The sequence below is a fragment of the Anser anser genome (genome assembly GCF_964211835.1).
Source record: "Anser anser genome assembly, chromosome: 26".
NCBI lineage: Eukaryota > Metazoa > Chordata > Aves > Anseriformes > Anatidae > Anser > Anser anser.
In genome coordinates, this window is record NC_139747.1 from 4,706,688 (window position 1) to 4,722,352 (window position 15,665).

Consider the following 15,665-nt stretch of genomic DNA (forward strand, 5'->3'; position numbering starts at 1 on the left):
TCGCTGCAGTCCCTGGTGTTGATTTAATTGCCAGGAACGCGCAGATTCATAGGAAATAATGAGTCCAGGGAGCAAGCCGTGCCACTGGTTCCAGCTGCTGGTTCACGCTGGGGCTGGATCCCCGCAGCCAGCAGGAGCCCGGGTTCAGGTGGCTGTGTGTAACCAGAGGAGGCTTTTTGTCTTCATGTAACGATTATTTAGTACTGAGTAGGCCTTCTGCTGGTAGCAGTAGTGCCGAGGAAAACCTCACTGACTGATCTCGGAAGAAAACCGGCAAACATAGCTTGCAGGCGATGCTGAGCGCAGCAGAGGGAGCGGGCGCTGGTGCGGAGCTGGGGCAGGCAGGGGCTGTCCCCTGGGGACACGGGGACCAGGGGGCCGGGAGGGAGAGGGGCCGGGAGGGAGAGCTGCACGAACGCCGCCTGGCGAAGCGTGGCCAAGCCCAGCCCAGCAGCAAATTCCACGGGGCTCGACACGGGACTTTTCCCTTAATTGGCAACAGCCTCCCGCGCCGCCGAGCGCCCCGGCGGCCGAGCGCTGCTCTTCTCCCGTGTGGGAGCAGCTCGGAGCTGTGCCGTCCTCAAAGTATATCCCCTGAGCAGGCGGCAGCCCCCTGCCATCGGCCCTCCGGGGGCAGGAGGTGGGCACCGACCGCGGTGCTGCGGTGACCCGCAGGCTCTCGCCAGCCGTGCCGGCTCTCAGCCTCCCGCAGAGCCGTGGTGCAAAGCCCCTCTTCCAAAGGCGAAGCTGGTGGGCAGGTCTGCAACCAGCAAACCGGTGTGCAGTGTGTGTTTGGGATCCCTGGGCTGCAGCATTGGGGATCCCTGCGCTGCCACGTTGGGGATCCCTGGGCTGCAGCATTGGGGATCCCTGGGCTGCCACGTTGGGGATCCCTGGGCTGCAGCATTGGGGATCCCTGGGCTGCCACGTTGGGGATCCCTGGGCTGCCTCGTTGGGGATCCCTGGGCTGCCACGTTGGGGATCCCTGGGCTGCAGCATTGGGGATCCCTGGGCTGCCACGTTGGGGATCCCTGGGCTGCCTCGTTGGGGATCCCTGGGCTGCCTCGTTGGGGATCCCTGGGCTGCAGCGTTGGGGATCCCTGGGCTGCCTCGTTGGGGATCCCTGGGCTGCCTCGTTGGGGATCCCTGGGCTGCAGCATTGGGGATCCCTGGGCTGCCTCGTTGGGGATCCCTGGGCTGCCACGTTGGGGATCCCTGGGCTGCCTCGTTGGGGATCCCTGGGCTGCCACGTTGGGGATCCCTGGGCTGCAGCATTGGGGATCCCTGGGCTGCCTCGTTGGGGATCCCTGGGCTGCCACGTTGGGGATCCCTGGGCTGCAGCATTGGGGATCCCTGGGCTGCCTCGTTGGGGATCCCTACAACGCTGCCCCTGGGTGGCGTTTTCCACTCGCAGCCCAAAAACCGCTTTGAAGGGGCACGAAGCAGCTGGCTGGAGGAGGTTTTTTTGCTGGCTGGAGCTGAGCTTCCAGCAGGGGCTCTCTGGAGCCCGCGGGTTGTAGAGGGCCCGCAGCACCCTGGGGTGGCATCAGCCCCGCCAGGCAGCGAGCAGGAGGTGCAGGGATGTGTGGCAGGGTGGGGACGGTGTCTCCCTGCTGCCACAGCCTGGCCCTCGCAGGCTTTCAGCAGTCAGGAGGACAAGTAGAGATTTTCTGGATGGTGCCCGGGGTCTGGCATAGCCTGCTTGTTTGCAGAGAAAGCCAATTTCTAAGCAAATCCTGCTGGCTTTTTGCTTTGAAAGAGTATTTCCTAACACTTGGGCTGCAGTTAATTTACAGAGCAGCTAATAACAGGAACGTTTTTTAAACTTGCCCTCGAAACAATCTCGTTTCCTATTTCTGTGCAGAGAAATCCTTAAAGGTCAGCTTTTGTGGTGGGAGCTGTGCTGCTAACAGCTTAAACTGTGGCCGGGCAGCGCTGTAAATCAAAGGAGTTGCATGGCTAATCTCTGAAATTGATCTTTCTTCTCAATTGCCTTTTGTTTAGCAACTTGCTTTTGTCTGTTTTGGAAGCTCTCTTTGGATTAAGCAGTGTGACCTTTGGAGAAAATGCCAGGGTGAGAAAGCCTGCCCGAGGGCACGCGGTGAAGCTGGCGCTCCTGCAGCCAGGCACCCGGGATTAACGGAGTGGTAGGGCTGGAGTGCCAAATTCCTCTTCCCTTTCTTATGTTTTATTTTATTTTTTTAAATATCTCATCTTGGTCTTCTACCGCAGCTGATCCGGCATGGTAAGTGGTGTAGGACAGAACCGACGGGATTACTGCAGGAACTCGAGACGACCCGTCCCAGGGAATACCTTAGCACACTAAAATCCAGTTGTGTGTGGAAGGCGGTGTGTGTCTGAGTGTCTGCCTGCCTGCCTCTCCGTGCAGGGAGCGTTAGGGTTGGTTCAGCCGTGCCCCCAAATCCTCTGCTGCCCACGGAGCTGCTCCGTGTGTTTGGCCGGGACAGGAGGCAGAGTGAGGGCAGGTTCCTCCTCGGGGTCCGCCGTGGTGCAGGGGCTCCTCTGGCACGGAGCTCGTCCCCCAGCTTGGGAAGAGCCCCTGCAGGGAGCTGGGCTGGGAGCAAACCCCTCCAAGCCCTGCTTCCCCCCTGCGTCCCGCAGGAGGTCCCTTTGCACAGACCCACGAGCAGCCCCGTGTCCCCCCCCACCTGCGGGGCGCTCCCTGCCCAGCCCTCGGGAGCAGGCACAGCAGTGCCTCTCCGTACCCCACCTTGAGACTCAGAAAGGAACGCCTCCCGTCCATGTAACTCCCTTCCCCGCTGACCAAAGGGGAAGCATTCCCAAAGCCTTTCTTGCAGCCCCGGGTGAGATTGAGGCACTCGGCCGCCTAACGCAGCCGGGGAGCGGAGCCCCGGTGCTGTCCGCACCGGGTGCCGCGTCCCCGTGCTGAGCATGCTCGCAGCCTGCTTGAGCACCGTCAGCCTTCTGCCTGCTTGCTGCACCGTTTGTCGTCCCTATTAACGGCCCCACTCGCTCCTACAGCGCAGGGGAGAGGCCCTGGGGGAGCTCCCACATCCCGCATGGTGCACGTGCACCGGGAGCGGAGGTGCCCGTGTGCTCCCGGAGCAGAGCACGGCTGCTGTTCTCGTGGCAGTGACCTTGAGAAGCTCCCGGTAGAGACGAGCGGAGCGAAACCATCGGGGAGCAGCCCCCAGCGGGAGGCTGCTCCCTGCCCTTAGACGGGGAGGCTCCCAGCACCCCAATCTCTGCCGGACCTCCCCGCTAGCCGTGGTAACGCGCCCGTAACGCAGCGCGCTGGGAAGGCGCCTTCCTGCGGCGCTGTGCCACCGTCTTAGGTTTCGCTGCCCCGAGTGAGGTGTGCGTAAGAGGAGATCTCAAACCATGCAGCTCAACTGCTACCCAGTGTCTGGTGCCCCTCGTTCCCCCCCGTGCTCTTGCCTCCTGCAAGCAGCTCTCTGAAGACTTTCCAGTGGGATTTCTCTGCCATGTAGTGTGTAGTCATCCTCCCTCCCAACCCTTCTGCCCCTGGTGGTTTTGACTGTGTTTGAATACTGTATTTTTGACTTGTGCTCTCCATGACTAGTTTTCACGGTTCCAGTTTTTTTACTAACTTTGACTGCGTCTCTCTATCTTCTCCCTGCTGCACCCCCCCCGCCCACCCCAGACCTCGCAGTGTTCAAGGAGCGGCTGAGAGTGTTAACAGTAGGAGGTATGCAAATAATGAGCCTTTAACCCTCGGGAGTGCAGGACTCTCTTTGAATAGGTTATTCTGGGCATGGAGCAGTAAAGCCGGTAACGCGGTCCCCTCCCGTGTCGCACCAGTCCTGACTTTTGTAACCCGTTCATTTTTGATTTGTCTGGCTAAAAGTCTCGAGCTGGGTGCTTGGGTAGTGATGCTTCACCCTGTAGGAATGCCCAAGCTAGAGCCTCGCTGCCCTTTTCCATACTCTGTGTTTGCATGCCTGGCTTGCTAGAGTACATGTTTTATTGTCATCATTAATTTTACGAGGCCTCAATCTCCCTGATGGGTTCAAGCCTAGCACAAATCCAAGCTGCCTTTATGCCCTGTGATACCCACGTGCTGTGTGTGTCACCTGCGCACAGCAGTGGGAAGAGGTGTGTGCAAACCCCTCTTCTGCCTCAAAAGGTTATTTATTCCATTTTGGGGTACTAAAACCGAGCCTCGTGTTTATTTGGTCGTCTCCACAAGGTGCAGCCACGAGGCTTTCGATCCCCTCCTGAACGAGCACGGACTGTGCCCTCTTTTGGCCCGGTGAAAATTTGGCAGCTCGTCCCTCGCCTTCCCCCTGCCCGACGGCGTCGCTGCTCCCGGCCGACGCGTCCCAGCCCTGCGGGGGAGCTGGAGGGCTGCAGCAAAGCAGAAGCAGAGGCAAAACCCCTGGGACCGTTTGTACGGCCTGGTCTGCGGCTGCTGGGCGCTGCCTCTGCAGTCAAACACCTGCAGCCTTGTGGCGTCCTGGGCTGCGTGCTGCGACAGCCGCTGTGCCCAGACGTCGCCTTTGGATTGCTCAGCGCGGTCCAAAGCGAGCGCCAGGTTGAGCCGGTCCTGAGAAAGAGCAAGGGACGGGCTCCTTAAGGTAAAGCCCAAGAAGGGTGAGCTCTGCAGGGCTGTGACGCTGCTCCCGCAGCACGTGGCATCCCCACAGGGCTCCCAGCAGCGAGACCGCCCTGCTTCTGCCTTGCTGCACCCGTTCAGAAGGACCAGTCGGCCTCCTCCCCGTGCCTCAGTTTCCCCAAAGACAAACATGAGCTTCAGCAGGCGCAGAGGCATGTCCGAGGGCTCGTGAGTGCCGCTGCAGGGCCCGGAGTGCCCTGGTGCTGTAGCAGCAGCACGCAGGGCTTTATCTTCAGCTTCAAAATCTGGTGTTGAGGTCCTGACCTGCTCTGTGCCCTGTTCCTCCTCCTCTCCAGGAGCAGCCCAGCGCCCTGCCTGTCACCAGTGTGCTGTAAGCAGGCGCGTAGCGAGCGTGCTGGCACGTGTAATTGGGTTTTATAGAAAATGCCATCACTCAGCTGCTGCTCCCAAAGCCAGGCTGCCTGGCCAGGGGCCGCTTTCACAGCAGCACGCGACCGGCCCGCCCCGCGTGGATGGCGCTGGGGAGGCCGCGGCGGATGCAGCAGCCACGGGCTGCTCCTGGAGCCAAGGACTGGCCTGGAAAAGGAGAAGGTTCAGAGAGCAGAGCAGTTCCCCTAAAAGAGAGCAGCGGGAGCTGGGCGAGCCTCCGCTCGGGTGCCGGCACCACGAAGGAGACGGGCTGTGGTGGCGCCGAAACCGCCCCGCGGCCACGTTGGTGCCGGAGGCGAGCGGCGCTCAGCCCGCGCTCCGCGTCCCCGCGAGGCTGCGGCACCCGCCCGGCCGTGCCGGCTCGGCCAGCCCCGGCCACCCCAAATTGAAGCGAGCAGCGCCCGCCGTGCCGGCCGGCACCGCTCCCGGGTGAGCTATTCAGGAGAGTCCGTCGCAGAGCCCTCGCGCTGACGCCGTTTTCTCTCTCTTGCTTCTCTTCCTCCTCTTTCTCTCCTCGTTTGGGTCCGTCTCTTCTAACCGTTCTGTTCTCTGCTTTGACATTTTTAATTCTGAACGTCTGGTGAAATCCCCGTTTTTGCTCGATGACTCCTGTCACTCCCCCTGTTTCTTTTCTCTCTGCTCTCTTTAAAATTCATGGTGTATTTTGCGTTCTTGGGGCTACAAACTTCCTGATTCTGACCCTGGATTTTAATTACCAATTTACATGCACATATATTGCTTTGTGTTTTGTTCCCTGCATTACCTTCCGTAATAACCTTGTGCTCAATGTCTTTTGTTTAATTACTGCTTGGTTTTTATCCATATAAACCTCCTTCATGCTTATTTTTGGTTTTGTGCTGCTTTTTGTCCCCTCCCCACCTCTCCCAAACACACCTGGTTGCCGTGTGGCTGTGTCCAACGCCCCCCCCGTCCCCCTCCTTTCCTTCTCTCTCTTGCTTTCGCTTGTCCCACCCATGAAAATCCTGCAGGCTTTTACGGGCTGGATGAATCTGACCTCGACAAGGTCTTCCACTTGCCCACAACCACTTTCATCGGAGGAAACGAGTCGGCTCTTCCGCTCCGGGAAATCATCCGCCGCCTGGAGGTAAGGAGCAGGGCAGGACCCGTTGGCGGCCCGCGTCGGGCTCGGCACAGCGATGGCTTTCCGAAAGTCATTTTTTGAAAGTCTCACCCCGGGGAGAGGCTCCTGTGCCTCCTCCCGCCGCTGTTCCTGGTTAGCACGTAGCGCGCCGCTCTGCAGAGGAGGTGCGGAGCCCTCCCAGCCGTCCGCATCCTGCCTGTGGCTGCGCGTGCCAGTGCTATTCCCCTGGTACCGCCTCGAGCGCTGCTGCAGCATCCCCGTCTGCGGGCTCTGCAGTCCGGCTCCTCTCCTGGCCGCCTGTTTGAACAGACACGTTTCGAGCTTTTCAGGCTGGGCTCAGTGCTCGCCCCGCTCGTAGCAGCAGCCCCGCGGTAGCCCGGCCGGCTGTGGTCACCTCGGGCTTCATCCTGCACTGGGGCAGCGCGCTTGGGCTGCCGCAGGCTGAGCGAGCCCCAGACAGCTTAATGCTGCCTGCACTTTGAAGCCCGTCTGGTGCAGCTGGATTTGTTTTCTGATGCTCCAGCGTAACACAGCAGACGGTGCTGGGGGCTCCAGCCACAGCCCCGCTGCCCTCTGGGGAGCTGTGACGTGGGGCTGCAGCCTGCAGCTCCGGCAGCGGGCACCGTTCCTCCGCCAGGCGTTGTGATGTGCTCTGCCTAGTCCGAGTGCGGATGGCTCCTGGTCAGGCTGCAGTCTCTGCCGAGACAGGTTGACCTTGTAGAAGCAGAGCTGTGTAAACATCTTAGATAAGCTGCAAGGAGAGCGGGCTCCTTAATTCTGGGAGTTTTTTTTTCAGATTCTCGCCCTGCCGTAAAGAGTGGGGTCTGAAAAGGCTCCGAGTCCCTGGGTGAGGTGCTCTCCCTAACCTGTCAGCCCGCCCTTCCCCAGGGGAGTCCCCAGACTCTCACAGACAGGCAGAGAAGGACCCCAGGGTCCGGGGCTGGGTCCCTGGGGGCAGCTAACGGGTCGGATTTGTACAGGAGCACCCACTGCCCCCCTCGTGAGGATGTTCCACGCCGCATCCCGCGGCAGAACCAGTGAGGATGGGGACGGCAGCCCCAGGCTGCAGGTGCTGGGTCTGGTCCCTGCTGCCTGCTTTGGGCAGCGCTGGTGGTGCAGGGCGGCTCTTTGTCTTGCTGAGAGGCTGGAGGGGGGGGATGCCGGAGCGCCGAGCTGCGCGGGTCGATAAGATCCCGCACGTGCTGACTTGGAGGGGGGTGAGGACGTGTCGGAGCCCCTGCGGGCGTTTCAGTGGCCTTCCTCTCCTCGCGGGGCAGATGGCGTACTGCCAGCACATCGGCGTGGAGTTCATGTTCATCAACGACCTGGAGCAGTGCCAGTGGATTCGGCAGAAGTTCGAGACCCCGGGGATCATGCAGTTCACCAACGAGGAGAAGCGCACGCTGCTGGCCAGGCTGGTCCGCTCCACCAGGTACTGCGCCTCGCGCTGTGACACCCCTACCCCGCGCCTCCCGGCTCGAGGGGGCCCGGATTCCTGGATTCCTTGTCAGCCTGCCTGGTTTCATGGGCAGCACTCGTGGCAAGGACGCCTGGCCGCCCGCCGAGGCACGCTGCAGGCGAGCCGTGCCTCCTGGCTGCCCTCCGGGAGCACGCCGAGCTGCGCTGCGCCGGCTGCAGCCTCCCTGGGCAGGGTCGGCACCTTCCCCTTTGTTCCCCGGCTGCACGGGGGTTGTCAGGGGGGTTGTTTGCTCCCAGCCGCCGGGCAGCTGCCGTAGCCTGGCGGCCACCGCCTGAGTCACCTCCCCTTGACGTCATTTGTCGCGGTCCCGCCGGGCCGGGTTAGCAAAGACGATCAGCGGGGTGCCGCAGGCGGGCTGGGCTGGCAGGGCTCGCCCAGGTGCTGCTGGCACGGAGCCCGAAAGCACGGATGATGCTGGCAGAAGAGGTCCAAAAATAAGATGCCGTGCAGCGGGCTTAAGCGCAGCGCTGAGTCGGTGTTCGTGCGGGGTGGGGGAGCTCTGCGGGGGGGACCTGGGGTGAGCGGGGGGCTGTCGGGCTGCTGCGTGGTGCCTGCCGGAGCATCACCTCGTGCTGCGGCTCCCGTAAGGTCCCTGTCTCCTCTCCGGTCCTGCCGTCGGTGGGAGGCCTGGGAGTGATCGCTCTCTCACCTTGCCTTCCAGGTTTGAGGAGTTCCTCCATCGGAAATGGTCCTCGGAGAAGCGTTTTGGTCTGGAGGGCTGTGAAGTGCTGATCCCAGCCTTAAAGACCATTATCGATAAGTCGAGTGAGAAGGGAGTGGATTATGTTATCATGGGGATGCCCCACAGGTAACCTGTCCCTGTGCGCCGCGGTGCTTTGGGGACGGGGACGGGGACGGGGACGGGGACGGGGATGGGGATGGGGATGGGGATGGGGACGGGGATGGGGATGGGGATGGGGACGGGGATGCTCCCGGGGTTCAGTGCTGCAGAACCAGGCTGGTTCTGGGCTGAGCCATCAGCTGACTGCTTGGCTCAAGGGCTCAGGCTTCATCAGCTCTCCACTGATCCCAGTGTCACTGGCTTCAGCTTATTTTTAATTCTTCTGGAGAGTGGTGAGAGGCGCAGTGCCTCAAGCAGCAGAGAACTTGCCTTATACCGTAAGAAATGCACTCAGCACAAGGCGTGGGGCTGTCCCAGGTGCTGCTCTGCAGAGGCTGGGAGCAGCGCTGCAGAACCCGCCGTGGCTGCTCCGGGGCTTTGGCAGAAGGGGCTCAACGTGAGCAGAGTTTGAATCCAAGAGCAGGATTCGGCCTCGCTGTTCTGGGACAGCTCTCAGGATGCAGGGGGTGTGAAAATGCAGAACCCTGTCCCCTGGCTGCCCCCTGCAGCCATCCCGAGCAGCTCGGTGTGACGGGGACAGTACCGGGCTGTGCTCGCGCCGTGCTCCTCGGCTGTCTGCTGGTTGCTGACGGCGGCGTTGCTTTCGCAGAGGGCGCCTGAATGTTCTCGCCAATGTGATCAGGAAGGAGCTGGAGCAGATCTTCTGTCAGTTCGACTCCAAGCTGGAGGCTGCTGACGAGGTGAGTCTCCTCCTCTGCGCCGTTTCCGTAGCAATTTGTAGTCTGTCCCCGTTCAGCCCCTGGAGGCCGTGGCAGCGCAGCGCGAGCGAGCTGGATCACACGCGGCTGGCAGCTCGCTCCGTGGTGCAGAGATTTCTCCAGCGTGCCCCAGGGCACCGCACGCCCCTGCGACCGAACCCTCGGTGCGTGACCGTCGGTGCCTGTCCCGGCCTCCGCGGCAGAGTCTGCTCCGTCTCTAGTGGAGGCCGGGCTGGTAACAGCCTCTGCTGGGTGTAAAACAGCTTTGGGTAAATGAGAAGGTGCAAGGAGGGCGAGCAGCAGCAGCACGGTGTGCCTGCCCCGGCTGCTGCGGTCACCCCGACTGGCCCGGCTGCAGGGGGCTGCACCGGCGGGGCAGGAGGCAGGAGTCGGCTCGGGGCCGTGCCGCAGCCCCCTGGGACCCGTGCGGGACCCGCGGCCTCTCCAGAGGCCCTGAGGCTCCCTCCATGGTGCTGTCACTGTGTTGCACCTATGCCCCAAAGCTGCCGGCACATTCAGCCGGGATGGTTTGGCGTTTGGAAAGCTTCGTCCTGCCCTGCCCCTCAGGTAGGCTTCCAGGGTGCCCCGCGTGCCTCAGGAGCTCCTCTTGGAGAGGAAGCAAGCGGCAGCCGCTCGCCCCAGCGCTCTTGCCCGGTGCCTTGCCCAAACCCACCTCGCTTGCTTCTTCCCTGGCCCCTGGGGACTGCCCAAAACCGGGCTCGATGCCCGCCTGATGTTCGCGTGTATCTCGGTGCCTACAGCAGGCTGCTGCTGTGCCGGGTGCCAGGCCAGCTCCAGGCCGGGCAGCAGACGTGGTTTCTGGCCGCAGATCTGGTTTCTGGCAGCAAGGAGCCCTCTTTCTGCAGTCTCCAGGGCCATGCCACCCTGCCCCATCCACAAGCAGCCCCCGTTGCATGGCAGTGACTCTCGTCTCCCTCCCCCAGGGCTCCGGTGATGTGAAATACCACCTGGGGATGTACCACCGGAGGATCAACCGCGTCACCGACAGGAACATCACCCTTTCCCTGGTGGCAAACCCCTCTCACTTGGAGGCAGCCGACCCCGTTGTTCAAGGCAAGACTAAAGCGGAGCAGTTTTACTGCGGGGACACGGAAGGGAAGAAGGTAAATGGTGCCGACCCAGCTCCCTCGATGTGATTTGGCACAGACCGGGTGGGTTTGGTGGGGATCTGGTGGATCTGCACGCAGAGCAAAGCCAGGCGAAGAAGCCCGGCTGATGTTCGTTTGCCTGGATGCCCCTTCCCCTGCTGCTCCCCCATCTTTCCCCTTCTCTTTGGTGATAACTTCAGCAGGGGGTCGACCCCCCCGGGCTCCCATCGCTGCCTCCCCTCTCAGGGTGGAGGCCAGGCTCCTGGGAGGAGCAGCAGCAGAGATCTGTAGTTGGAAGGCAGCGGGTGAGCGGTGTGCCCGTTCCCGAAGGCCCCCGAGCATCAGAGCCTGGAGGCCTCAGAAGCAGCAGCTTCAGGCCAGGGGATCTGAATGTGGCCGGGTGCTCCCAGTCCTCAGGGTGGGCGAGCTGGGGCCGGGAGGGGACCCCCATGTGGGACAGCGGTGTGACACGCGCCCAGATGCGAGGGCCGGCCAGCAGTGGGCTGCGGGGGGATTTATTTGGGAACGCTTTCACTGCCTGATTCATCGCAAACCTGTCTCTAACACTCCAGAAGAAGTGGAAGGGTGAGATCAAAAGTACTTCCCTTCCTCCCACGCTGTGAGGGCTGGAATATAAATAGACGAGCTCTGTCCTCGTCTGACAGGCAGCGTCCTCAGCCAGCCCCCGGGTAAAATATCAAAATAAGAACTGGAGCCGCAGCGAGCTCCCTGCCCGGCCAGGCTCAGCAGCAAGCGCAGGATCTCCTGCCGGAATGCCCTCTGTCCTGGGTGAAAGCATGCACGAAAGGTGCATTTTTCTTGGCTTGTCCCAGAAAAAGGCCTTGTTTAGGGGTATTTGTGCCTGGGGACTGGACTTGCCTCCCAGCCAGTGCCCTCCGGCCACCAGCACATCCCAAATGCTGCCCCCTCGAGCATGCGGCCCCTGCGTGGGGCGTTGAGGCAGGACAGCCGATGGCCCCAGCCTTCCCCTGAAATTGCACCTGACACCCCTCCGATCCTCTGAGAAGGCCTCGGACACGCTCACGAGCTGCTCAGAGACCTTCCTGGGAAGCCCGAGGCTTGGGGGATGAGCCCTGGGCCCCTTCCTGGCGGCCACCACTGCCCACGCCTCAGCCCCACGTCGCCCCGCAGGTGATGTCCATCCTCCTGCACGGAGACGCGGCCTTCGCCGGGCAGGGAATCGTGTACGAGACGTTCCACCTGAGCGACCTGCCCTCCTACACCACGCACGGCACCGTGCACGTCGTGGTGAACAACCAGGTAAGGAGCAGATCCCCTGCTGCACGGCGGGCACGGCCCTCGCCCAGGGTTTTAATCCTGGCTTTGCTCCCCGGCCAGGCCAGGCCGCGGTGCCAGGGCAGCAGGAGGTGCCTGGGGCCGTGCTCCCCGGTGCCAGCTGAGGACGGGGCCGGGGGAAGCCCTGGCTCAGCTGCAGCTGCCGAGCTTGGCCTGGCACCGCCCGCATTCACCTGGCGCTGCCCGAGCCGATGAAACGCGCCTGGCCCGGGGCCCGGGGGCTTCCCTCGCGAGCAGCGATCTGCTCGAGGGAACGAGGCTTTCCAAATCCTCACCGCTCCGTCCCCTGTCCCCGCTGGCCCGCTGCAGATCGGGTTCACCACGGACCCCCGCATGGCCCGCTCCTCGCCGTACCCCACGGACGTGGCCCGCGTGGTGAACGCGCCCATCTTCCACGTCAACGCCGACGACCCGGAGGCCGTGGTGTACGTGTGTAACGTGGCAGCGGAGTGGCGGAGCACCTTCCATAAGGACGTGGTCGTGGATTTGGTAAGAAATGAGGAACGTGGCGCGAGGCTCTCCCGTAAAGCTGTCCCTGCTGCGGAGTTCCTGGGTGCTCACTAAATGCCTCTCGGGGTGTGGGTTCTGGAAGCTGGGGTTTCTCCTGGGGGCTTTTCCAGCCTTTTTGACCTGTTCACTTTGAGGGGAGGGAAAGAGAGGATGAAAGCAAGGTAATGAAGATGTAATAGCACCTGGAGAGGAAAAGCTGTCTCTGGCTGTGCGGGGCCTGCCCTCCCGTCTCCCTGCGTTAAGGAGGACAGAGCCGGTCCCTGCCGGGCTGGTTTCGACTCTTCCCAGCACAGAGCCAGGTAACCGGCCGCCTCCTGAGCCGCACGTTGCAGGCAGCTGCTTTCAAAGGCTCCTTCCCTCCCGGCAGGTGTGTTACAGGCGCAACGGGCACAATGAGATGGATGAGCCCATGTTCACGCAGCCCCTGATGTACAAACAGATCCGGAAGCAGAAGCCGGTGCTGCAGAAATACGCGGAGCTGTTAATTTCACAGGGGGTGGTAAATCAGCCGGAGTACGAGGTACTGTCACCGGGGGCCCGGGCGGAGAACCGCAGGCGGCAACTCCCCAGGGCTGGGCAGTGCCGCGGGCTGAAGGATGGGGGGCAGGAGGAGCTGGCAGCACGCAGCCCCTGCGTGACAGCAGAGGGTGCTGCCGTCTTTGCGGCGGAAAGGTTTCTTGGTCCGGGGGGACACGGGGAGGGCTGGGGCATCCCAACGCCACGCGGGGATCTGCTGCAGCGCCTGGCTAGCTCGGGAGGCAGGGGACAGTTGGGCGTCCGAGCAGACCCTAGACCTGCCCCAGCTGCTGCGCTGTCCTGTGTGAAGCCAGGAGCACCAGAGCCCTTTGAAGCCCCTTTTTTGGTTCAGACCTGGGGGTGACAGACCTTCGGGGCCCATTTCTGCTCGCGCTCGTCACCTAAAGGTGGCAGAGCTGTGCTACGCTTGGGCGAGCGCCTGCAGCAGCTGGGTCAGGAGCAGAGGCTTGTCCTTGGACTGTGCCAGCCCCGAGCGGTGCAGGAACATCTCGTTCACCAATTGCCCCTTGGTCGCTGCAGCACAGCCCGTGTGGTGCCGGGAGGCGGTGGCAGGACCTGCGGGAGCGCTGTGCCTCGTGTGCTCTGCAGCAGGCTCCCTGCACGGCTCCGCCTGGCCCCGGGGACTCTCAGCCCTGCTTTGCAGCACCACGAGCTGAACGCGAGCTGTCGGTTCAGCAGAGATGTTCCCGGGGGCATGGGGCTCTCCTGCAGCAGTTCTGTGCTCCGAGGCTGAGCTGCAGGGCCCGGGGGTCCACCAGTTGCGGGGGATTTATTGTGCCCTGCTTCAGGGACCAGCTGTGCCCCCCAGAACCCTTGCAAGCTTGTGCTGAGGCCCCCAGGCTCGGCACCCTTGTTCAGAGCCTCCTCCCCAATGCTTCTTCGCCTTGTCGTTCTGCCTCTCAGGAGGAAATTGCCAAGTATGATAAGATATGCGAGGAGGCCCATGCAAGATCCAAGGATGAGAAGATATTGCACATCAAGCACTGGCTGGACTCACCCTGGCCTGGTAAGTCGCTAGCAACTTTTTGGAGGTCCCCGGCAAGTAGCCTGGCTCCTCCACAGCCAGCTGGGGCTCCTGGTGCCGCGACAGCTGTGTGTTAGTAAACGTGCCCTGGTGGGGCGACGGGAGGGTGCTCTCTGCTGCCGGCGTCCTCGCTGCTCTTGGGGGTGCTCGTGAGCAGAGCTCTCTGCGTGGAGCCGGGCACGGCCCCGCAGCGCTGTGGATCGCTCCCCCTGCCGCAGGTTTCTTCACTCTGGACGGCCAGCCCCGCAGCATGACCTGCCCTTCCACCGGCCTGAACGAGGAGGACTTGACGCACATCGGCCAAGTGGCCAGCTCCGTGCCGGTGGAGGATTTCACTATCCACGGAGGTAGGGGCGTGCTGCAGCTGTGCCGGGCTGTGCGCTTCCAGAGGAGGAGATGTGGGTGAGGGCTGGAACAACGCCTGGAAGGAGGGGGGCTGTTACAGCACTGAGACTCGCTTATTTGCGGCACCGTGAATCAGTTCACAAGGGAGCTGTGGTTAAGGGACCGAGGAGCAGCTCCTCCTCGGAGCTGATCCTTCCCCGCAGTCCTGCTTCCTCGTCCCTGTGCCTCCCTCCAGCACAGGCACGTCCTCCACCCGAGGCGTTCGCAGTTTCCCAGTCCGCGGGCGGGCTGTGGGACAGGCGCCTTGTCACCGAGCGCCCTCCTGCATCTTCTGTCCCCGCAGGTTTGAGCCGTATTCTGAAAACCCGCGGGGAGATGGTGAAGAACAGGACTGTGGACTGGGCCCTGGCAGAGTACATGGCGTTCGGCTCCCTCCTCAAAGAGGGCATCCACATCCGCCTGAGCGGCCAGGACGTCGAGAGGGGGACGTTCAGGTAAAGCAGCGCGTTGGCTCCGCTCAGCCCCACCAGGCGATCGCAGCCTTCTGGAAGCGATCCGAAGTGACGCGGTCTTTGCCCTGTTTTTTTTTGTTTTTGTGGGTGGGTTTTTTTGGCCATTCTGGGCCCTCGTTGGCAAAAGGAGTTCAGGAGAGCGCATCGAGCAGCTGGTGCCATGAGCCGGGAAGGGGAAATTGGCTGGCATAGAGCCCCGATGAGGCAGCAGCTTGTGTGTGGCGGGGTGATGACAGAGACGTGCTTTCCTCTCTTCCAGCCATCGCCACCACGTCCTGCACGACCAGAACGTGGACAAGAGGACCTGCATCCCCATGAACCACCTGTGGCCCAACCAGGCCCCCTACACCGTGTGCAACAGCTCCCTGTCCGAGTACGGCGTCCTCGGTGAGTGGGGGGCTCCGCGACCGCCCTGGGATGAGGAGGCATGGGGGCTCTGGGAAGAAAATCTCCTCCTCCTCCTACTCCTCTTCCTCCCGCAGGCTTCGAGCTGGGCTTTGCCATGGCCAGCCCCAACGCCCTGGTGCTTTGGGAGGCCCAGTTCGGGGACTTCCACAACACCGCCCAGTGCATAATCGACCAGTTCATCTGTCCTGGGCAGGCCAAGTGGGTGAGGCAGAACGGCATCGTCCTGCTGCTTCCCCACGGCATGGAGGGCATGGTGAGGACCTGGGCACCCCGAGGTGCTGGGTGCGAGGCAGAGCGGAGGGCGAGGGTGCTGCGTGCTCTGCAGCACCCGGTGCGGCTGCCTGCCCTCTGCGGTGGCCGGGGCCAGGCGGCGGGGACTCAGCTGCTCATGCCCTGCCTTCACTCCCTCCGTTTCCCTTGGCCTGCAGGGTCCTGAGCACTCGTCCGCCCGCCCGGAGCGATTCTTGCAGATGTGCAACGATGATCCCGACGTCTTCCCTGTGAGTGGCGGCCGTGCCGAGCTCAGCCCGGCCCTCCTGCTCGCCCCTCATGGGGCCCTCGCTGTGCCCTGGATCTGCCTTAACACTCGTGGGAGGGAGCAGCCCCCGGGGGGGCTCTGGGTGGCATTTTGGTCGGGGCTCCCTGCGCTGCAGCTGGCAGCGCTCGGCAGAGGGGCTGCACCCGGTGCCAAGGCTTGCAGCCACGCTGCCTCTGCGCCTGCTGCGTCCCCAAAAGTGCTGTGACACGTTGGGG

The 15,665-nt window shown here is 62.7% G+C and overlaps 1 protein-coding gene across 5 annotated transcripts in view; it reads left to right on the forward strand.

Moving 5' to 3' along the window:
- The window catches only part of OGDH (oxoglutarate dehydrogenase), a 38,374-nt gene that overhangs the window by 19,788 nt on the left and 2,921 nt on the right, over positions 1 to 15,665 (forward strand). For 3 of the 5 annotated variants that reach the window (XM_083811869.1, XM_083811868.1, XM_083811871.1), the window contains exons 5-19: positions 3,647 to 3,691; positions 5,998 to 6,113; positions 7,388 to 7,542; positions 8,252 to 8,398; positions 9,042 to 9,132; positions 10,095 to 10,274; positions 11,412 to 11,540; positions 11,886 to 12,065; positions 12,454 to 12,606; positions 13,527 to 13,629; positions 13,866 to 13,994; positions 14,336 to 14,486; positions 14,764 to 14,891; positions 14,987 to 15,165; positions 15,341 to 15,412. In XM_083811869.1, coding sequence (XP_083667995.1) covers positions 3,647 to 3,691; positions 5,998 to 6,113; positions 7,388 to 7,542; positions 8,252 to 8,398; positions 9,042 to 9,132; positions 10,095 to 10,274; positions 11,412 to 11,540; positions 11,886 to 12,065; positions 12,454 to 12,606; positions 13,527 to 13,629; positions 13,866 to 13,994; positions 14,336 to 14,486; positions 14,764 to 14,891; positions 14,987 to 15,165; positions 15,341 to 15,412 — 1,958 coding nt within the window. The remainder of the gene's footprint in view (positions 1 to 3,646; positions 3,692 to 5,997; positions 6,114 to 7,387; positions 7,543 to 8,251; positions 8,399 to 9,041; positions 9,133 to 10,094; positions 10,275 to 11,411; positions 11,541 to 11,885; positions 12,066 to 12,453; positions 12,607 to 13,526; positions 13,630 to 13,865; positions 13,995 to 14,335; positions 14,487 to 14,763; positions 14,892 to 14,986; positions 15,166 to 15,340; positions 15,413 to 15,665) is intronic. The other 2 variants (XM_083811872.1, XM_083811870.1) reach the window with 1 other exon arrangement.